Source organism: Lactuca sativa, chromosome 7 (assembly GCF_002870075.4).
Source record: "Lactuca sativa cultivar Salinas chromosome 7, Lsat_Salinas_v11, whole genome shotgun sequence".
Lineage (NCBI taxonomy): Eukaryota > Viridiplantae > Streptophyta > Magnoliopsida > Asterales > Asteraceae > Lactuca > Lactuca sativa.
The window spans coordinates 9165382-9189107 of NC_056629.2; the positions used below are offsets into that span (position 1 = coordinate 9165382).

Here is a 23726-nt window from a genome sequence, read left to right on the forward strand (position 1 = left end):
TGCAGATACACCGAAGTGGATGGAGCGGAGTAAAGAGGCGGTAGAAGACGAGAGAGTCAATTGTTGTGTGTTTGAGAGAGGAGAAAGAACGATGGAAGGTACTGAAAATGATAAGACGATCAATCAAGGCGGTGACCCTATGGACTAACTAACCCCGTAAACACGTTAGATATTGTTGATAAGGGGCTTCTTTATATGTACATATTAATAAAAAAAATGACCCAAATAAACACCTAAGCATAGTATAGGGGCCAAAATACATGTTGCAGCCCCAAACACAAACGCAGGCTGGTCGACAATCCTCTAAACTCGGTCGTATTAACATCGCCGGAATCAGGTTATTCTTCCTCCTCTATTTCATCCAGTGTTCTTCCGTATCTCCGTGGAAGTGATATTTTGAAGTAGAAAAACCCTCGAAATATTCACGATTTATACCAATCGTCAGCATTAAAACACTGTATAGATCTGCACAGTCATTATTGCTCAACATTGATAGCGATCTCACTGCAAAACACTTGATCAGATTTTAAGAAAATTAGGTAATTTTTGTGGTTTCTACTCTCCTTTGTCCAGTAGTCCATGCGGAAATTCGAAGAGACTCATGTGCCAATGTAAATCTTAAATGCGTATTTAGTGCCATGGCTGAAACTTGAAAATGCTTTTTGATATCGTCATTGTTTTTAGTTCATTTGATGGTTTTAAGATGAGAAGTAAGTTCTGATTTTCTAAAATGTGTGTGAATTAGTGTCTGTATCGCTTTAGATCTCGAATTAGAACATTTATAACTAGTCTTTGAACTTTATTCAGATCACATGTGTGAATTTCACTTGCAAATAACCTGGATTGAGATGATTACTGGAGTTCGTTATTTGAAATGTCTTTTCGATCTCTGTAAGTGACTGTGATTAACTCTTCTTTCAGGTGACCGATAAAAATTTGTTAATTGACAACTAATAGCCGTAATATTATGGAAGAAGAAGAAGAAAAACTAGAACACGTAGAAATTTCTGGTGGTGATTCACTTCCTGAAGTAGGTGGAGGCAGTGGGTCGGATTTAAGAGTGGAGACATCTGATTCAGAAATCGGTACTGTTAATATAAACATTGCAGATGTTGTGGGAAGGGTTGATTTTGAAAGTGGATATGTAGATGAGGGCATGTTTGAGCAGGTATCATTAGATAAGGAGAAGAATGTTGTGGATCTGGATAATCTAAGGACCTCATCTAGTGGAAATGAGGAGACATCTGGAGTTTCCATTAAAGGGGGAACAATGGAGGATGATTCTTCACTGGCTGTTGTTCAAGTACACCAGGATAGTAATGTCTCAAGCCGTGGATCAGGGGGAAAATCACCTCATCTCTCTGAGCAATCATCTGCTCGGACCAGTTATGATTCCCCTTTATATGCATATGGGGATCATGGGCACTCACCTCCAAAACCTAAACCAAAACCCATGCCAAATGTTTCACCTGAGCTTTTGCATTTGGTGGATTCTGTTATCATGGGGAAGGCAGAAAGCATGGAGAGCTTGAAGAACATTGTAAGCGGTGTAGAAAGCTTTGGGGATGGGGAAGAGGCAGAAAGCATCGCGTTATTAGTGGTTGATTCACTTCTTGCCACAATGGGTGGCGTTGAATCTTTTGAGGAAGATGAGGATAATAACCCACCTAGTGTCATGTTGAACTCCAGAGCTGCTGTGGTATCAGGCGAGCTTATTCCTTGGCTTCCATGGTTATCAGATACTGTCGGTTTCATGTCCCCAAGAACACGGATGGTTCGTGGATTGCTTGCTATTTTGCAAGCTTGTACAAGAAACAGAGCTATGTGTTGTTCATCAGGTTTGCTAGGGGTCCTTTTGCAGTCAGCTGAGAAGATTTTTCTTGATGATTCAAGTAAGCAATTGAAATGGGATGGAACTCCGTTATGTTCCTGTATCCAATACTTAGCTGGACATTCCCTTAGTGTAACGGATCTGAACAAGTGGTTTTCCACAATTACAAGAACAATCAACACTCCATGGGCAGCTCGATTGATGCTTTGTATGGAGAGGGCTTTGGGCAGCAAAGAGTCAAGGGGTCCAATGTCTTCATTTGAGTTTGATGGTGAAAGCTCTGGTTTACTTGGTCCAGGAGAGAGCCGTTGGCCTTTCCCTAATGGGTACGCGTTCGCGACTTGGATTTATATCGAATCATTTGCAGACACTTTAAACACAGCTACTGCTGCTGCAGCCATTGCTGCAGCAGCAGCAGCTAAATCAGGGAAATCATCAGCTGTGTCTGCAGCTGCTGCAGCCAGTGCACTAGCGGGTGAAGGTATGGCACACATGCCTCGGCTTTTCAGTTTCTTATCTGCTGATAATCAGGGAATGGAAGCGTATTTTCACGCTCAATTTTTGGTGGTTGAAAGTGGTAGTGGGAAGGGTAGGAAGGCCTCTTTACATTTTACCCATGCATTTAAGCCACAATGTTGGTATTTTATTGGTCTTGAGCATACTTCCAAACAAGGGTTACTTGGTAAGGCAGAAAGTGAACTGAGATTGTACATTGATGGAACCTTGTATGAAAGTCGTCCTTTTGAGTTCCCTCGAATCTCTAAGCCACTTGCTTTTTGCTGCATTGGGACAAATCCACCACCAACAATGGCTGGTTTGCAGAGACGAAGACGCCAATGCCCTTTGTTTGCTGAGATGGGACCCGTGTATATCTTTAAAGAACCAATTGGTCCAGAGAGGATGGGCCAGTTGGCTTCTAGAGGTGGAGATGCACTTCCATCATTTGGTAATGCTGCAGGTTCACCATGGTTATCGACATTTTCTCATGTGCAAAAGGTTTCAGAAGAAAGTGCACGTTTAGACGCAGACATTGCAGGGTGCCTGCACCTTCTATACCATCCTAGTCTACTAAGTGGTCGTTTCTGCCCCGATGCTTCACCTTCTGGCGCTGCAGGTTTTATAAATTTCTTATATTGTAATTGATTACTAAGGGCAAAAAGGTAATTTTGGTGCCTGAAAAGATACTTGTTTTTGTTTCAGGAATGCTTAGACGACCTGCTGAGGTGCTTGGGCAAGTACATGTAGCTACAAGGATGCGGCCTGCAGAAGCTTTATGGGCTTTAGCATATGGGGGTCCAATGTCTTTACTTCCATTTGTAGTAAGCAAAGTTGATAATAAAAGTTTGGAGTTACAAAAGGGCGATCTTGCTTTGTCAGTAGCCACAACTGCTCTTGCTGCACCAATATTTAGGATTATGTCACTTGCAATTCAACATCCAGGTAACAATAACGAGCTGTGTCGTACTAAAGGGCCAGAGGTTTTGTCAGTTATCTTAACCTATCTTCTACAAACCTTATCTTCACTTGATTGTTCCAAGCATGGAGTGGGTGATGAGGAAATCGTTGCAGCAATTGTTTCTTTATGTCAATCTCAGAAGAATAATCATGCACTTAAAGTGCAGCTTTTCAGTACGCTTTTACTGGATTTGAAAATTTGGAGTTTATGTAGCTACGGGTTACAGAAGAAGCTTTTGTCTTCTTTAGCTGATATGGCATTCACAGAGGCTTCTGTGATGCGTGATGCAAAAGCTATTCAGACTCTTCTTGATGGATGCAGGAGATGTTATTGGACAATTCGTGAAAAGGATTCTGTAAATACTATATCTATTAATGGAGCCACACGTCCGGTTGGTGAAGTGAACGCTTTAGTTGATGAGCTTTTAGTACTTATTGAACTTCTTGTGGGGGCCGCTCCTCCTTCAATGGCTGTGGATGATATTCGTTGTCTGCTCGGCTTCTTGGTTGATTCTCCACAACCAAATCAGGTAATAATATTATAACGCATAACATAATTTTATGAGTAAATCACAAAATGGTTCTTGTGCTTTCTATTTTTGCCGTGTTTAGTCAAAACTCAAAATTTGAATTCTTCTTCAGTTTCAGTCCTTGGAACCTTTGAAATAAAGACCAAAATCGATATGAAACCTTGAAATTAGAACCAAAAATGAAAAACGCATCAACTTTGGACTAAACACGGTAAACATCAAAAAGCACATAGATCATTTTTGTAATGTACTCTAGTTTTGAAGAGAATAATATCAAGTGAAGAACATTTTGATATTTGTTTTTTTAGGTTGCAAGGGCATTGCACTTGATATACAGGTTGGTAGTACAACCAAAAGCTTCTAGAGCTCAAACATTTGCAGAAGCATTTTTATCATGTGGTGGCATAGAAACACTTCTTGTCCTATTGCAACGGGAAGCAAAAGCTGGAGATTATGATGTAACATTATCAGACCCTTTGGTCAATAATGAAGAATCTAAAGCCAATGGTGGCGATAGTTTGGAAAATAGCAATAATGATGAGTTGTCATCTAACGAACCTCAGACTCATACCAGTGTCAATACCATTCTCATAGGGTCTAGAATCGAAAGCAAGTCCTCGGTCTCTGAGAGTCAGTTAAAAAAGATTTTGGGTGGTATAAATTTTTCCATCAGTGCTGACAATGCAAGGAACAATGTGTACAATGTTGACAAAAGTGATGGTATTGTCGTTGCAATAATTGGGCTATTTGGTGCTTTAGTTATTTCTGGGCATCTGAAGTCCGGATCTCAAGCTTCTAACGATATGACACGTGGCATGCATCGGTTGCTTGAGGGAGGGGGTAGCATGTTTGAAGATAAAGTTTCACTTCTACGTTATGCTTTGCAAAGGGCTTTTCAGGCAGCGCCTAACAGGCTTATGACTAACAATGCCTACCTGGCTTTATTGGGCGCCTCAGTATGACTTCATATTCAGTATTGTATCTATGAATTTTTTTCCCCTTTTAACAAACTAAAAAAAGAATATCTTTTTGTACCAGTTAAATGCATCCACAACAGATGAGGGACTAAACTTCTATGACTCACAACATCGCTTTGAGCACTCACAGCTTCTGTTGGTTCTTTTGAGTTCACTACCACATGCACCAAAGTCTTTTCAGTGTCGCGCATTACAGGTACTGCTGTTTCCATTTATACCCTTGTCCCTGAAAAATCTATTTTGTATATTTACTTCTCCTTTTGATTTCAGGATCTTCTGATTTTGGCTTGCAGTCATGCTGAAAATAGAAACAGGCTCACTAAGATGGATGAATGGCCTGAATGGATCTTGGAAATTCTTATTTCTAATTACGAGGTGACATTATATTAAATATTAACTATCACCACCAATTTTTTTTTCTTTCAAGTTGCAACTGATACAAGTATAGTAAATTTGGAAGTTGTTCCTCTAAAAGATTATACACTTTATTTTTAATTTCATTTTAAATGATATATATATGCATGCTTGTTCCTACAGACGTCTGGGAAGAATGCTTCAATGTCTTCAAGCTTCAGAGATGTTGAAGACCTTGTACACAGTTTCCTTGTTATCATGTTAGAGCATTCCATGCGTCAGAAGGATGGATGGAAGGTAGATATCAGTGATATTGATTGTGGTCCATAAGTTTTCTTTTATAAGCTTTCTTTGATACCTTTCTGAATTTACATAAATTTTCTTTTATCCATTCCCAAAATTACATCTTGTCCCATTAACAATTATTACAAGATGTTCATGATGATATTACAAGATGTTCATGATGATATTGTTTTTGGTCCATATGTATTCTCCATTTTGTCTTCTTAAGGAGTATTTTTGGTATTTGGCTTTTAGTCAAATATTTTTATTAAACTATGCTCCCTCCTTGTTTCCTTTATTGTCAAAGTTGATTGAAGCATGTGTAGTCTGAACTTTCAATCACTATCAGTTCATTTATATTGTTTGGTCATACTTCCCTTTGACAGGATATTGAAGCTACAATTCATTGTGCAGAGTGGCTTTCTATGGTAGGTGGATCTAGCACAGGAGAACAGCGCAAAAGGTATACCATTCCATTCACTACAAACACACACATACACTTTTACATATGACTGACTATATGTAATGCTGCTTCATGTAATTAACTTCTCTAATATTTATTAATTTGACAGACGTGAGGAATCATTGCCCATCTTTAAAAGAAGGCTCTTATGTGGGTTGCTGGACTTTGCTGCTAGGGAGCTGCAGACTCAGGTAGACCTTCCACATCTTAACATTTAGAGTAAATTACAGATTTGGTCCTTATGCTTTACCCAAAATTGCAAAATTTTGAAATTGTCCTAATCTCGTCCTCAAGTTTGCATTTCGTTGCGGATATGGTCCCTGACACATATAAAATGACTTCAAAGTTTAGACTGAACTTGTGATTTTGAGTAAAGCACAATGACCATATCCATAACGTAATGCAAATTAAAGGACCACATTGTGACAATTTCAATACTTGTACTGAACTTGTGATTTTGAGTAAACCACAGGGACTAAGTTTGTAATTGACTCTAATATTTATATTTTCCTTCCTCCCTTGCAGACTCAAGTGATTGCTGCAGCAGCTGCTGGTGTTGCTGCTTATGGATTACCACCAGAGGTTTCTAAGGCAGAAGCAGAGAATGCTGCTCAACTTTCTGTGGCTTTGGTTGAGAATGCAATTGTGGTGTTAATGCTTGTTGAAGATCATTTACGCCTACAAAGCAAGCTTTTTAGTTTTTCTCTCGTTCAAGGGGGTTCTGGTTCTTCTCTTCCATCTGTGGTTCGTGTTGGCAACAGCACAAATCTCCCCACAATCCCAGAACCACTTGAAGCACGGGCGTCTTCTAATGACTCTAGAACTCTTCCCCTTGATGTACGTTTGCACTTACTTTCATGGTTACCATGCTGATGTGTCATTCCATTTTCGTTAACATGTTACCCCTTAGGCAGTGTTTGGTATGCTGTAATCAAAGGGGAATGGAATGGAAAAAACATGTTTGTTTGCCACAAAGGAATGGAATGGAACGGAACATTCCTCACAGAATGTGATTCCTTCTCATGAACTAATTTTCGTTCCATGGGGGAAGGGTGTTATATGATCTTCAATAACAATTATATTTTTTAAAAATTTCAAAACTTCAATTTAATCATTTTTAATTATCATTCTATTTTAAGATTTCATGGTATTTAATTTTTTACTTTTGTAAACAGTTTTTTAAAGTTATAAATAAAGTGACCATTTGATGCATATAGTATATATTTCAAATGACACGACATGAAATATGTTTATATAAACAAATAACATTTTCCTTTATCTATCATTTTACTTCCATTTAGTTTTTAAATCACATATAAGTATATAGCAAACAACATGATCGAATGGTTTATTCCATTCCTTACACCCAACCAAACATGATAATGGAGTGTAATATTCCATTCCGTTATACCAGACAAACCCTTAGTTCTAAATCAGTGTTTTTATTCTTAAAAGGTGCTTGCGTCTATGGCCGACACCAAGGGGCAAATCTCAGCAACAGTGATGGAACGGCTTACAGCTGCAGCAGCAGCTGAACCCTATGACTCGGTTTCCTGCGCCTTTGTATCATATGGAAGCTGTGCTGTAGACTTAGCAGAAGGTTGGAAATACAGAAGTAGATTATGGTATGGAGTCGGTCTTCCTTCAAAAGCTTCCGACTTTGGTGGTGGTGGCAGTGGGTGGGACGCCTGGAATTCTTCTTTGGAAAAAGATTCAAATGGTAACTGGATTGAACTCCCTTTAATAAATAAGTGTGTTTCCATGCTACAAGCTTTGTTGTTGGATGAGTCTGGACTTGGTGGTGGCCTTGGTATTGGAGGAGGTTCTGGTACAGGGATGGGAGGCATGGCGGCTCTTTATCAGTTGTTGGATAGTGACCAACCTTTCTTGTGTATGCTTCGGATGATACTTGTTTCCATGAGGGAAGAAGATGATGGTGAAAGTAATATGCTTACAAGGAATCTTAGTGTCGATGAAGGGTCATTTGAAGATAAGATTGTTCCATCATCATTAGAAAATAGTCCACGGACATCAATGAGGCAGCCCCGCTCTGTATTATTGTGGAGGTACGCCTATTTTATAAAGGGAAAATTGCTGAGAATAGCAACTTATTTTACTATTGCTACACCAATATGGGCTATGTATTTTAGTTTTTACCCATAATACAAATGTTGTAATTACATTTATTTACCGATAATAGCAATGTACTTACATTTTGCTGCCAATATGGGTATTATACTTTATTTGTTACATATTGCTATTATCGGTAAAAAAATGCAAGTACGTTGCTATTACAAGTAAAGAATTGTAAGTACGTTGCTAATATATGTAAAGAAAATGTCAGTACATTGCCTATATTGGTAAAAAGAGTAAAGTATGTTGCTGTTTTCTGCAATTTGCTCTTTTATAAATCATCTTGATTTAATGAATTTTCAATAAGTTCAATTATCTCTTTGCTCAATGCTCATTCTAGTTATTCTTTGTGTACATATTTTCGTAAGGCATTTGAGGCTTTGATGGGTGAACTAACTTTTTCATTGATGATGAACAGCGTGCTTTCACCCCTCTTGAACATGCCAATTTCCGAGTCCAAGCGACAGAGAGTGTTGGTTGCATCCTCCGTCTTATATTCCGAGGTTTTTTCAAATATATAGAAATTCTTTTAACTCTTTTTTTTCTCCTAAATTGTTCCTTATACGCTTCCCTTCTTGTGAAAACTGTAATCATTGGCTTGGCACATAGTTTAAGAAAACGTTTGACCAGTTATCAAATATCTCAAGCACCTTTCGTTAAGGAGAAAATAAAAATTTCTAGTGGACCGAAATCAACATCATCAATTCCTTGTAATGATTAAAGGTGGCAAAGGGAGGGGGGGAGGGGGCGTAAATAAGTAATTTTGACATGGGAACTTCCCACAAAGGAAAATCTGCAGTTTTCATGGGACAGAGGGAGCATTCTTTTATCCTTGTCTTGTTATCTTATGAAATGCATTTGTAGGTGTGGCATGCAGTTAGCAGAGACAGGGTCCCTCTCAGAAAACAGTATCTAGAAGCTATTTTGCCTCCCTTTGTTTCTATTTTAAGGAGATGGCGACCTTATTTAGCTGGAATTCATGAGCTTGTTGCCACCGATGGTTTAAATCCTCTGGCTGTCGATGACCCAGCCCTAGCTGCTGATGCACTGCCTATAGAGGTAAAATTTACTAAATTGGCCGATTATAAAGTTTTGTTTTTAATTCTAGGGTTTTCAAATTTCATGGCTTCATTAAACAATTTCCATATCAGCAATATGTAGTTGGTCTCTTGGTTTTCTCTGTTCGATACCTAAGTGCAAATTGCAAAAATAGTAACACACACTCTCATTTCATTTAATTTGGTCACTGGACTTTAAAAATAGATTCTGAAACCATCCACTTTTAGATAAATGTTGTAAAAATAACGCAACTTTGCGAAACTGTTATAAAAACCGTTCAACTTGTCAGCATGTTACATGGTTCTTTTTCTAAATGATCCAGAATATTCAAGGGTAAATTACAGAAGAACCATTTAATTTTGGGTTCCAGACATTTTTCCAAATCAACCATTTTGACATGATATAACAGGACAGAATTGTTACTTTAGAAATTACCAACAAAAATACTGGTGAAAGCCGATATAGCTGCTCAAAATGGTTAGTTTGGAAATATGTTTGAAACTTATATGATTTGATTGGAAAAAATAAAGTGTACCGGTTAAACAGCAAAACTACCCAAGATATATATATATATATATATATATATATATATATATATATATATATATATATATATATATATATATATTTCCCCAATAGCCAATCTGGTAAAGTATTTTTTTTTGAAAGAGACCAATTTGGAAAAGTTAAGTGGTTTAATCAATAGTTTTCAAAATCCAATGACCAAATCAGAAGCAAAGTGAAATCATGTTGTTAATTTTCTTGATAATAAATAAATGTATATTTACTTTGACATCATCATATTTGCCAAAACTTTGACACTTGAAGTCATGCAATCAGGGTGCTCTTGCTATGATCTCACCTGGATGGGCTGCTGCTTTTGCATCTCCACCTGCTGCATTGGCTCTAGCAATGATTGCTGCAGGTGCTGGTGGAGGTGAAGCTGCTACTCCTGCAACAGCCGTGCATCATCTAAAACGTGACTCTTCTGTAGTCGATAGAAAGCCAGTTAGACTTCAATCTTTTTCTAGCTTTCGAGAACCAATGGAGGCACCTAACAAGTCGTCGTCATCATCATCATCATCATCTGTAAAAGACAAGGCTGCTGCAAAAGCAGCAGCACTAGCTGCTGCTCGTGATCTTGAACGCAATGCAAAGATTGGTTCTGGAAGAGGTTTGAGTGCTGTTGCAATGGCTACAGCTGCACAAAGACGGAATAGAAGTGATATGGATCGTGTAAAGAGATGGAATGTTTCTGAAGCAATGGGAACCGCTTGGATGGAATGTTTGCCATCTGCTGACAACAAACCAGTTTATAAGAAAGATCTCAATGCTCTTTCGTATAAATTTATTGCAGTTTTAGTCGGAAGCTTAGCTCTAGCAAGAAACTTGCAACGATCAGAGGTAAAGTTTTCAAAGCACAATGTCCGCATAAAAAACCATTGAAAGTACAATGCCTTAATAAGAAAAAGGTTGTAATAGAAAAAAAAAAGAAACTAATTGATAGTACGTTGCTGTTTCTTGCTTTGAACCCTAAAAAATGATGATGCACCCCGTTACTTGTAAGAAACATATATATAGTTGAGCACTGAGCACAATGATCTTTGAAACATATAGCTACCACCAATGATCTTGGATGAGTACTTCAAAATTGGAACCAAAATAGATTACAACATAGGGCTAAATGCAACAATATTATACTTTCAGTCTTTTTTTTTTTTTAATCAAGGCATTGTATTTACAAATCTTTAAATTATAGCATTGTACATCCATTTTTTTTTTGTTATTAGGACATTTACCTGATTATAGCAGTGAAAATTGTTTTCTATTTGGATGACATTGCTATAATTGGTTAAAATTTCAAAGTATGATGTTGTAATAGGAAGAAATGAAGGTAGGATACTAACTATAATGAACAGCTTAGGAATGTAATCTGAATCATATTTTTCAGGTTGATAGACGGGCTCAAGTTGATTCCATTGCTAGGCATCGTGCACTCACTGGCATACGCGCCTGGCGGAAACTCATCCATTACTTGATAGAAACAAAATGTCTCTTTGGGCCCATCAGTGAAAATCTTTACAATCCTGAGCGAGTATGTTCATGGCCATGGCCTTAATTATCTTTCTAATTGCTTTCTCATGTAAGTTTCACATATCTAAAACTATATATTTTATAGATTTTCTGGAAGCTAGATCACATGGAAAGTTCTACAAGGATGCGGACATGTCTGAGGAGGGATTTTGAGGGATCGGATCATTTTGGTGCTGCTGCAGATTTTGAAGATCATGTGGAACCGAAACATGATAAAGAGACTGTAGTCAGTCCTAAAGCTTCTATTTTGCCTTCAGAAGCTATTTCAATAGAATTAGTCAATGAGGATGATGAACAAGAAGATTTTAGTAATGTGGAGGGAAAGACGGATGATATTCAAACAAGGCAATCTGGGAATGCAGAGCAGCCATTGCAAGTGCCAGATTCTACAGCGTCTCAAGTTGGGAATGATGAAGATTTTGGGAGTTCATCATCAGTTGGCCCTGGTTATATTCCAAGTGAGGATGACGAAAGAGTTATTCTTGAGATTTCAGCATCTATGGTCCGGCCATTAAAGGTTTGGCAAGGAACATTTCAGGTAAGCTTTAATTGTCATTCATCTCGTTTGCAAATTGCAACACTTACCTTTTCTGTGGTGTCCCATGACAATGACAGTAGTTTCTTAATTTAAATTTTATTGAAGGGTATTCTAGCTATTTTCTTGGGACGAAATGGGTATTTTAGTATTTTACACCTTTCATTCTCAAAATAACTAACTGCAAAACTTTTTAATGTGTAGCAGTAAGTTATGAGTTCTCGACCTTTGGCCTGTATGACCATAAAGTGGATCATCCAAAAATGGAAAAGTGAACAAGTAGTTAGTATTGCCTTTGAGTAAATTGTTTGTTTATGTATTTGCCTTTTCAGACAATGATTGAAATTCCTTACTATTTATAATCAACCATGAAATAAACATATGCTAATTTCATATAGTAAAAAAAGAGAACGTTGGTCTAATTTTGTGTTGGCCAGTCAATTTTTTCGTTTTATGGGTCCTATGATATTGTGTGATAAGAGATAACGGATAGAAATGGTATCAACAAACAGATTGTTGGTTAATATTTAAACTTCTATACTCGGCATCTTTTATGCATGTGGTATTCTCTTATTATCTGAACTTTTATAAAACATATGTGTGATGGTCGTTTCCAGATAACAACGAAAAAGATCAACTTTCTTCTTAACAAATCTGAGGGCAATGTCCTTGAGGATGGATTGGATAATAAAACTGAAAGCAAAGTTGAAGATAAGGATCGGAGTTGGTTAATGTCTTCTCTTCATCAAGTATACAGCAGGAGGTCAGATGAACAGCTTATTATTTTTCACTTTTATCTAATGATTATTTTAAGATAAAATGATGGTTCATCTGTCGCGATCTTTGTGTTTTATAGTACTTCTTTCTACTTCCTTTTTTGGTTGTTACTCACCTCACAGTTATACCGCTATGACAGATATCTTCTAAGAAGAAGTGCTCTGGAATTGTTTATGGTTGACCGGTCAAATTTCTTCTTTGATTTTGGGGTATTTACCATCACAATTTCATCTCTATATGTTCTTTGGTCAACTATATTGGTGACTTTCTACTTATAAAACGGTTTATTGTTTCTTGGTTCAGACTATGGAGGGTAGGAGGAGTGCATACCGAGCCATTGTTCAAGCACATCCTTCTCATCTGAACAATATATACTTGGCTACCCAGGTTTTTATGTTTTTCCCTTTCTGTGACTTGGATCATAAATGTCAATTTGTTAACCAAATCGAGAAAAATTATACTAGCTTTATGAATCATTAATCATGAACTAAATCATACATAACATTTCTAAAATTAAGCATTCTACTAATTTTTTAAACAGAATATACTGATGAGGATGATACCCATTGTCTTGTCATATTAATTGCTTATTACAACTTCACCAGATACTTCCTATTACAGCATTCTACTTTGAGAAATCTACCTGATTATAGCAATGCCATCCAAATACAAGGCAAATTTTCATTGCTATATAGTTGGGTAGATTTTTCAAAATACAAAGTCCTAATAAGAAAGAAATTGATTACAATGCCTTAATAAGAAAATAAAATGCTTTGTAATAGAAAGAAATGTGAGTAGGATGCTATAATAAGCATATAAATGAAAGTACGTTGCTATTTCTTACCAAAACTTACTTTATTGGAGGACTCATATCACTGTGCTTTAATCTTTTCCTTAGAGACCGGATCAACTTCTCAAAAGGACTCAACTTATGGAACGTTGGGCAAGATGGGAGGTACAATAAAGAATAAAATATGTCTTTTGTCCATTTATAAAAATTCAGCTTCTCACTTCAAATTTTGCAGATCAGCAACTTCGAATATCTTATGCAACTCAACACACTGGCTGGGCGTAGTTATAATGACATCACTCAGGTGAATATAATAAAATAACAAACGTTCTTAATTATCTAATCCAAATGCGTGGACTAACTTTTCTTTTTCTGCAGTACCCTGTTTTCCCATGGATTCTTTCGGATTACAAATCAACGCATTTGGATCTTGCGAACCCCTCATCTTACCGAGATCTATCGAAGGTCACAACGCTTTGCTTTTTCTTTTTAAACAGATTTTAGGATGAGATGTTGATTATTGACCCTGATATTATATTTTTTGCAGCCTGTTGGAGCACTAAATGATGATCGGTTGAAAAAGATTCAGGAGAGATACTACAGCTTCAACGATACTGTCATACCCAAGTTCCATTACGGTTCCCATTATTCAAGTGCCGGGACAGTAGGTTTTCTAATCATTTTCTTATTGATTTACAGGATGGTTTATATACGGGATTAAGTGCATGAAATAACAATGTACTTTCATTGATTTGTTTATTATAGTATCTACTATCTTATCATTTCTTTCTGTTTCAACATGTACTTTGAAAAGTCTATGCAATGATAGCAATGTCATACAAACACAACAATTTTCACTGCTATAATTGTGTTGGTTTTTTCAAAGTATAACGTCTTGCTGAAAACAAGTTGAAAGTACAATGATATAATTGGGCAAGCTTTGCAAAATACAGTGCATTTTTAAGACAAAAAAATCCGGAAGTACAATGCTGTAATAGAAAGAAATGAAAGTAGGATGCTATGATACATAAATAAAGAAAGTAGGTTGCTAGTCCTTATATATATGGAATAAGATGCAATAATTCAGATATTATCATCACAAATCTAGGCTCTATTCCTTTTGTATCATTTACTTCCATTCTCCATAACGAAGTTCTCCTCGTATCAAGTTAATGGGACCCACAAATACATATTCATTTCTCCTCATGTCATATAATTAAATATGCTATTGAGGGAAAAATATTTTTTCTGCCATTGTAGTCAACAAACATATATATATATATATATATATATATATATATATATATATATATATATATATATATATATATATATGTATGTATGTATTTTATTTGGTCATCATGCCTCATAGTTCAATCACTTTTTGTTCATCATTCCTGTTTCTGATAAAATCTCTCACTTTAAGAGATATTTGACCTTAATGAGCCTTGACTATAACATCATATTGATAAAAGGGTAAACTAGCCAAATTACTCTAGTTTTCCCAGAGTCTTTTTTAATGACATTATGACCCTTTCAATCGACAATGTGCAAGTGTAAAACTAAAATTCGCTTGTTTGTTACAGGTCTTGTATTATCTCATGCGAGTGGAGCCATTTACTACTCTCTCAATTCAATTACAAGGTGGAAAGTTTGATCATGCAGACAGAATGTTTTTAGATATTCCTGCTACTTGGAATGGTGTTATGGAGGACATGAGTGACGTGAAAGAATTGGTAGAAATACATAACAAAACTACAAAATTGATCTTTTGTTTGTTTTAGCTTCTTATGTCAAAATGTAGAATAAAACCTGCTTTTCTTTTTGTCTTAGGTTCCTGAGCTGTTTTACCTTCCAGAGATATTATTAAATGAGAATTCGATTGATTTTGGTACCACGCAACTTGGAGATAAGCTAGGTATGGACTATGAACTTTAAGTGATCACTTTTTTTTTATTCTTCTGTTTTAAGGGTTGTAATTTGATACTATTGTTTTACTTTTCAGATTGTGTTAAGCTTCCTCCTTGGGCCGAAAACCCTGTTGATTTTGTGCATAAGCATCGCATGGCTCTTGAGAGTGAGCATGTCTCTGCACATTTACATGAATGGATAGATCTCATATTCGGGTGAGCTCTACTTCATTCATATTCTAATAGTGATGGGTTTTATTTTGTTTTGATGCTTTGACTTTGTAAAAGGTTGAAATAAATCAATTCGGATGCTAGTCTTGTATGCCATTTACATTCTTCTTCATTTTGTGGGTTCCTTCAAAATTCTGATATATTGAACCCATTATCATATCTTCATTTCTCCTTGCACCATATAAACATGCAAAGAATTTTAAGGTGTTTGGATGTGCGTTTTGTAAGAAACTATTGCAACTCAAAAGAAATAGATCATAATCAAATAATCAGTTGATTAAAACTGGAGATAGGTCATTTTTATGTGGAACTTAACAATTGGTTTCCTTGAGCAACTTGTGTTTTAGATTTCCCAATCTGATTATTTTGACCTTAATAATCAGAATTTTTCCCGAAACATCATCACTGATTATTTAGTTTAAATGCACATCCAAACACCCTGAAAATACTGTAAGACAACATGACAACTTTTTATATGTCAGGTATAAGCAGCGAGGAAAAGAAGCTATTTCAGCAAACAATGTATTCTTTTACATCACATATGAAGGGACTGTAGATATAGACAAAATCACGGATCCAGTAAGTCTAATTGTTAGTCGATTAATTAAGTTTTTTTTTTATATGTTGGTTTTTTATTTCTTTTATTTTTGATCATGAAAAGGTCCAACAACGCGCTATGCAAGATCAAATTGCTTACTTTGGACAAACCCCGTCACAACTTTTAACTACTCCTCACATAAAAAAGATGCCACTTCCAGATGTTCTTCAAATGCAGGTAAAGTTATTAATGTTGTCACTAATATAATTTCCATGCCCTTTGTATAGTCCTAAGGACATGCATTTGTTTATTACACCCTTGTACTTCTACTTTTTCCTATTACAGTATTGTAGAAAAATCTACAAGATTATTTAAATCTCATTTATATGCAAAGAAATTTTCAATGCTATAATTTGGTAGAATTTTCAAAAGACAATGCCCTAAAGAGAAAAGTCGAAAGTACAATTCTATAATTGGGTGGATCTTTCAAAGTACAATGCCATAATAAAAAAAAGTGAAGTACAATGCTGTAGTAGTAAGAAATGAATGTTCAATATTGTACTCTGAAAAATCTACCCGATATATAGCAATGCCTTGTATATATATAAAGCAATTTTCACTACTATAATTGGGTAAAATTTTGCATAGTACAAAACTACAAATGTACAATGCCCTAATAAGAAAAAAGTTGAAGGTACAATGCTATAATTGTGTAAATCATTCATATACAAAATAATTTTCATTGCTTTAATTGGGAGTATCTTTCAAAGTACAATGCCTTAATATTTTTTTTCCTCTAAAGTACAATGTTGTATCAGAAATAAATGGAAGTAGAATGCTATAATTGGGTAGAACTTTTGAAGTACAATGCCTTACTAAGAAAAAAACGGACATACAATTCAATGTCATCCATATACAAAGCATTTTTCACTGCTAAAGTTGAAAGTAGAATGCTATAATTTGGTAAGGCTTTCAAAGTACAATGCCACAATAAGAAAAAAAAAACAGAAAGTACAATCCTGTAACAGAAAGAAATGAAAGTAGGATGCTATAATACTAAAAAAAAGAGTAAGTTTCTATTTCTTGCATTTCAGACCATCTTTCGAAATCCAGAAGAAGTGAAACCATACAACGTTTCATCCCCAGAGCGATGCAATCTACCTGCTTCTGCTATTCGGGCATTTTCAGATTCTCTTGTGATTGTTGATACGGATGCTCCAGCAGCTCATATAGCACAACACAGGTGGCAACCAAATACACCAGATGGGCAAGGAACACCGTTCCTGTTTCAACATGCCAAGGCTACTGCAAGCTCAAGTGGTGGAAGTTTCATGCGTATGTTTAAAGGACCATCAGTGTCTGGATCAGAGGAGTGGCTATATCCACAGGCTCTTGCGTATGCAGCACCAGGTCTTAGAAGCTCTTCCATTGTCTGCATCACACATGACAATGAAATTATCACAGGTAAACAACTTTTCCCTTCTATCACTATATTAAATTATATTGTAAGGTCAAATGGTAAGGCTAAAATTATAGAAAAGCTTGATTGAAATATAATCCAAATCAACTGCATCTAAGAACAAAATACAGAAAACACCTTTTTGTATACAATGTCTTTTTCAGCTGTCAAAAAGGTATAATGGTTTAGATGTTTAATCGCTATAGAAAAGAGTTAAGTGGCTAAATCATTACAATGTGAAAGTCACAAGTGCTTTTTTGTATTTTGCCATATATGTAACAGATTTTTTTTTTTGAATCCCTTAAATAAATGCAATGTTTCTCTTTTGTCACTGCTATAGGATATTTTCATGATTACTTTAACCTCCTTAATTACAAGTAGGTTGTGAGTGATTCAGTTAATCTCATTTATTTGTGTATTATAGCATCCTACTTTTATTCCTTTCTATTATAGCATTGTACTTTCAATGTTTTTATCAAAGCATTGTACTTCAGTTTTTTTTCTTATTATGACATTATACTTCGAAAAATCTACCAAAAATTAGTTTGCATTTGGATGACATTTTCAAAGTACAATGCTGTAATAAAAAGAAATGAAATTACATTGCTGTTTCTTCCGTTTAACCCTTTTATATAAGAAGTCCCCAACACCTCACTTTAAGTTTTCTGGATTCCAACCAGGTGGACACGTGGACAACAGTGTGAGACTAATATCATCAGATGCTGCAAAAACCCTAGAAATAGCTCGAGGCCATTCCGCACCCGTAACATGCATGTCTCTCTCACCCGACAGCAACTACCTCGTCACCGGTTCCCGAGACACAATGGTCCTTGTCTGGCGGATCCACCAATCCACTGACCCTCAAAAAACCAGCATCTCCGAATCACCACCCCCCTCCACCACACCAACTTCCGCTAAATCCACAAACAACAACCTACTTTCATCAGGCAAACGCCGCATCGAGGGTCCCGTCCAGGTCATCCGGGGGCATTTTGGGGAAGTGGTTTGTTGCTGTGTTGATTCCGATCTTGGAGTCGTTGCTTCATGTTCTGATTCATCGGATGTTTTGCTTCATTCGGTGAGTCGGGGTCGGTTGCTTAGGAGGCTTGATGGTGTGAAGGCACACATGGTTTGCCTTTCACCAGCTGGCGTTGTGGTGACTTGGAATCGGTTGTCCTGTACTCTCTCGACTCATACGCTTAATGGGAAGATGATTGCTCGAGCCCAGATTCCGGGATCATGCACCGTTAGCTGTATGGAGGTTTCTTCTGATGGACAAAGTCTTTTGATTGGGTTGAATTCGTCTTCCGGAAATGATGATTTCAGCAGTATCCGGTCCAAAAGGGAAGAAACTGAAGGTGTTGATGGTGATGATGTTGAGTTGAATGAATATGGTGAAGTTGAAAGATTGGAGTTTACATCTCCTTCGGTTTGCTTCCTTAATCTTCATACGCTTGAGGTATTATTAATTTGCAAGTTGTGATTACTGATGAGGTCAAAAAGATTAGAGTTAAATGCAAGAAATAGGAATGTGCTTTTGTTGATTATCTTTATAGCATCATACTTTAAAAAGTCTTAACCAATTATTGCATTCAAAGTAAGAAAAATCCGAAAGTAGAATGCTGTGATAGAAAGAAAGGAAAGTAGAGGATACTATATATAATAAAAAACATAAACAGAAGTATGTTGCTGTTTCTTTCACTCAACCCAAAAAACAATATTTGAAGTTCAAAAACAAAACAGGGTGTGAGTCTTGTGATTTCTTGGGAATAAAGAAATGTGTTAAATGCAAAGAATTTTTATTGATTAGGGAGGAGGGAGTCATTCCCTCCCAACCCACCGAACCCACTGCCACATCAATTTTTGTCTCTTCTTTTTCTTCATCTTTCTCAACCCACAACACGCGGAAATCCTATCTTTTTGAACCCACTCAATTAAAAAGAAAAATACAAAACAACTAAGGTACAAGTTTTAAAACACATGATACAAGAGGAAAATAAGAAAGAGAAAGTAGAGAGAGATGATGAAGTGGGTTAGTGAAACCAATCAACCCATTCGTTGAAGCGGGAATGGTACCGCCGATAACTCTATTGCAAATTAAGATTTTACATTTGATTGTTTTGTATTTTTTTTAATTGAGTGGGTTCAAAAAGATAGGGTTTCCGTGTGTTGTGGGTTCGGAAAGATGAAGAAAAATAAAAGAGAAAAAATGATATGTCAGTGGGTTGGGAGGGAATGATTCCCTCCTCCCTTAGAGCATCGTAACATGCTTTTATTACAAACAAACATTGTAATCTAAAAGATAAAGCTAAATCTGATTATAGAAAATGTGATCCAATCCAAATACAAAGCAATTTTCGTGGTAGATTTTTCCCTAATAAGAAAATAATTGCTGACAAGCATAAAAAACTGTGGCAGGTATTTCACAGTTTGCAGCTGAAAGAAGGGCAAGATATAACAGCAATTGCGATGAATAAGGACAACACAAATCTCTTGGTTTCAACAGCCGACAAGCAATTGATTGTCTTCACAGATCCTGCTGTAAGTTGACAAAACTAGCCTTTCTAGAATTCTAATATTGATATGACCTGACCTGACATGACATGCAGTGTTGTTGACTTACTTTTTGGTTGGTTGGTTGGTGGTAATTGTATTGTAGTTGAGCTTGAAGGTGGTAGATCAGATGTTGAAGCTTGGTTGGGAGGGTGATGGGCTTAGTCCATTCATGAAATAACTCTTTTTGGTCCTGCTACTACTAGTTGAGTAATGAGGTTGAGTCAACACATTATTTTCTTCAATGATTTCCTTTGTGGTGTAACATAAACATATAATAGGTGAGGTGAGGCGAGGCAAGGCAACAAGTTGTTGGTGATGGTATATATAAACTAGAAAACTATACATCTAGATGTACAATAATAGACTGACCTACACGTTATGTTATGTGGTATTTGAGTTTGGTGTTGTAAATTTTGAGGTTGTGCACTTTTTGATGTAAAACTAGATGATGGATGATGGATATGATGTTTTGCTATTTGTGAAAGAAAGCTGATTACTACATTGCAATGCAGCCAGTAAGTATAATTGGTCCCTAACTCTCAGCAGTTTGATTTTGGTTCTAAATTTTGTCCCTTCTATTTGTGATTTTGATTGTGATTACATCTGTACTTCCCATTTGTGATTATCATTTGATTTGTAAGCTAGGATTTTAATTTGTTTTAATTTTAAGTTTGGGGATTTCAATTTAATGGTGATGATGATATCAATGGTGGTGGCAGTTGGTGGACAAGCGTCTGGTTTAAGATTTGAGGTTCAGAGTGGAATGGTACGCGGGCCTCTTTTATTTAAAAATTAAAATAAATATAATAAGAAAATGACAAAAACCAAAACCAATCTTTGACATTTTACATGTACTTATAGGAACCAACCGTGAAAGATTTTGTAACCATAAAAAACAACCTTATCATGTTTTGAAAACTTGGACTCAAATTGCAGATAAGTGTAAACCATAGTGACCAAAACTTTAATTTATTCTTGACGATAACAACTTTAGCTTCGATCCACAAGAGAACTGGATTCTAACTCTCAAGTCTCAACACTAGTTTTATAATTATATCCATGGAATATATTAATGATGCATGTAACTAAAAAAACTACAGGTAGCAAGATAATATGGGTTTTGGACTTTATATTTTTGCCCATAATAGCAATGTGCTTACATTTTTTTTTATCGATAATAGCAATATACTTTGTGATGATACTTTTACCCAAAATTATATAAGTAGTATCCAAATAGTGATGAAACTTGTTCAACAACTTTTGACTTTTTCAATAACAAGTCAACAAATAGAACAAGAAAACAACTTATGATAAAGGCAATCATCAAAAAACAAACCAAAGAAGTCACTTAACATACCAACCAACTGCCCTTGTTATTCTTTTGATGGTTAAAATGGTAAAAGCTACATGAAAAGGTCTTCAACAAATCATGTTTGTATAGTTTTCTCTTCGATCTATAGCATGGAAAAACAACAAAAAAAGGCCTAACTTCAAATACGACTCTTTGTTTCAAGAAAAACAAAATACAAGATCTGTCATACCTTCTTCATAACCACCTACCAAAAACTTCATGTTTCAACACTCACATTTTCAGTCCCTTTTGCCTCTTCTTCCAGTTCTTTAACAGCTCTCACAAGTGATTTAGTAATCCCATTAAGATGTAAACCTTTCCTTTCCATTTCCTCCATTAACTTCTCACCCATTCTCCAATTAGCAGCCTTCAAACAAACAGACTGAATCAACTTACCATACTCATCACTATTAGCCCTAACCCCATAACTTTCCATCTCATTCAACAGCTTCACAGCCTTTCCAAATTTCTCAAGCTTACAATACCCACGGATCATTGTATGATACGTGACAGGTGTCAGCTTACAGTGGCTCTTCTTTGCCTCCACCAACATTTTCTCAGCTGCCTCCATTTCACCACCTTTTGCATACCCACTCATGATCACACTGTAAGCAAACACATCAGGCTTTAATCCCCTACCTTCCATTATCCTCATTGTCTTTATAGCTTCTTCCATATTTCCCGATTTAGAAAGCCCATTGATGATAGTATTGAACGCTGCATTTCCAGGAGGTGGACCTTCATCGATCATTTTGGACAACAAAGTTTTTGCCCCTTCAAAATCGTTAACTCTACACAGCCCTTGAATCACACAAGAAAACTGTTTGATTGCGTGTTTCTGTTTTTCACCATTGAAATCGTCCAACATCTTTAAAGCTAAGTGGACAGAATCGGAATCTACTTTCTTTCGATCACAGAGAGAAGTGATTAAAAAGTTAACAGATGGTTGAGGTGGGAATTTTTGTTTTTCTTTTGCTGATAGATAAACAGAATGAGCTTCTTTCACCATTCCAGCTTTGCATAAATACGATATGATGCTTCCAAGTTTTCCTGCTTCAGGTAGTTTATCTTCACTGAGCATTCTCTCACAAACTAAACCAACTCTGTCGAAAATGGATCGCCTACAAAGAGCTTCAATGGTGAAATAATATGAATTTGCATTGGTCGGACATGAGAAATCTTCAAACTTGTTGAAAACTTCAAACCCAGCCATTCCTTTACCCAATCTTGAAAACACAGAGATTAGAGAATTAAGCATCTCTGTGGTCAAAACATTGTTTTCTTTGACACCCAGATCCTTAATCAAATCCCACAAACTATAAGCAACCTTCTTTTTGAGCTCTTTGCAAACAGCCTTCACAAGTGCATCGAGAGACCTTGTTGTAACAGAGAACACTTCTCCATTGTTCACTCCAGTAGCCCACTTGAAGAAAGCAATCAAATTCTCCCCATGAATATGTGGAGTTTCTAAAACTCTCACCACAAACTCTTTGTTCAGATTCAAATTCATATCATCTAGTTTCGATTCTAAGGACACAGTAATAACATCAGAATCACCATCTCTGATTTTAAGAAGAGATAGCACTCTCTGTAATTCATCCATATCAACCTCGTGCGTTTCTTCATTAACTACTTCTATCGATTCCTTAATTTCCGAATCAGAAACATCCATTTCTAACACGCTATTAGCCTCGTTAATACCATCCTTCCACATTTCGCCAAAACTGAAGCTATCATTGTTTTCGTTTTCAGCCCCAATTACATCACTGTTGTTACCAGTACTCACTTCAGCATCCGTAACTGAATCTGTCGAACTGGAACTAAAGAATCTAATGGCGTTTGATTGTGGAAAAAGATCTTTTGATCTGAAATTCTCCAGGTGGCGATATGATGCCAGGGTTTGAAGGTTGTGTACCTGAGAATGCAATTGTGGAAAATCGGATTTGGAATGCGAGAATCCTCTGATAGATCGAACTCTTCGTGCTATCACTCTAGATCGCCACATTTTTCCTGAGTGTGATGTTTGGAGCAGTATCCAAAAAGGCAAAACCCTTGGCGTGTTTTAGGTTTTAGGATTTGGGTGTTTGAATTTGGTGGGTCGGGCCGGTGGAATAAATTGTCATATTTGTTTTTTGAATAAATTATACGAATCATCTTGTGCAACCAAAATATATTTTCAAATGGACGATGCAAATACTTCTGATATTTTTTATTGCAGTGGCACAAAAAATAGCAGTGACACTAGTTTTTATACATGTTGCACCTTAATAGAAAAAAAAAATTACATAACGGAGCAGAAACAGAGAAGTGATCCAGGACCACTTAAGTTTGTCAATGCGTTCGATTCTTATTTTCAAAAATTAATTCGGATCATTCTTGCATTCTTTCTCCTCTAATTTTC

The 23726-nt window shown here is 36.3% G+C and overlaps 2 protein-coding genes across 4 annotated transcripts; one reads left to right on the forward strand and one right to left on the reverse strand.

The window, feature by feature from the left end:
* Positions 1–220: 220 nt before the first annotated feature.
* LOC111908190 (BEACH domain-containing protein C2) lies at positions 221–20475 on the forward strand. 3 transcript variants are annotated; one of them, XM_042896225.1, is made up of 33 exons: positions 344–539; positions 922–2945; positions 3032–3816; positions 4125–4772; positions 4855–4989; positions 5064–5168; positions 5331–5444; positions 5816–5892; positions 6002–6083; positions 6418–6729; positions 7348–7958; positions 8444–8528; positions 8890–9084; positions 9925–10488; positions 11036–11179; positions 11264–11716; positions 12331–12476; positions 12630–12699; positions 12794–12877; positions 13389–13445; positions 13516–13584; positions 13659–13745; positions 13828–13944; positions 14867–15016; positions 15114–15198; positions 15286–15406; positions 15904–16000; positions 16083–16196; positions 17054–17423; positions 18099–18877; positions 19837–19959; positions 20078–20176; positions 20253–20475. In XM_042896225.1, exons 2-32 carry the CDS (start codon positions 968–970, stop codon positions 20150–20152), a joined length of 8832 nt encoding a protein of 2943 aa, XP_042752159.1. In that variant the 5' UTR covers positions 344–539; positions 922–967; the 3' UTR covers positions 20153–20176; positions 20253–20475. The 3 variants fall into 3 exon arrangements, with proteins under 3 accessions (XP_023759794.1, XP_042752159.1, XP_023759793.1); XM_023904026.3 differs by lacking the exon at positions 344–539 and adding an exon at positions 221–337 and having other exon boundaries at positions 20078–20475; XM_023904025.1 differs by having other exon boundaries at positions 20078–20475.
* An 847-nt stretch (positions 20476–21322) lies between these two features.
* On the reverse strand, positions 21323–23405 carry LOC111908192 (pentatricopeptide repeat-containing protein At3g02650, mitochondrial). The gene is made up of 2 exons (XM_023904028.2): positions 21516–23405; positions 21323–21428 (listed from the first exon to the last, which is right to left on the reverse strand). The coding sequence occupies exon 1, from the start codon at positions 23328–23330 to the stop codon at positions 21543–21545; it is 1788 nt and encodes a 595-aa protein (XP_023759796.1). The 5' UTR covers positions 23331–23405; the 3' UTR covers positions 21323–21428; positions 21516–21542.
* Positions 23406–23726: the final 321 nt, after the last annotated feature.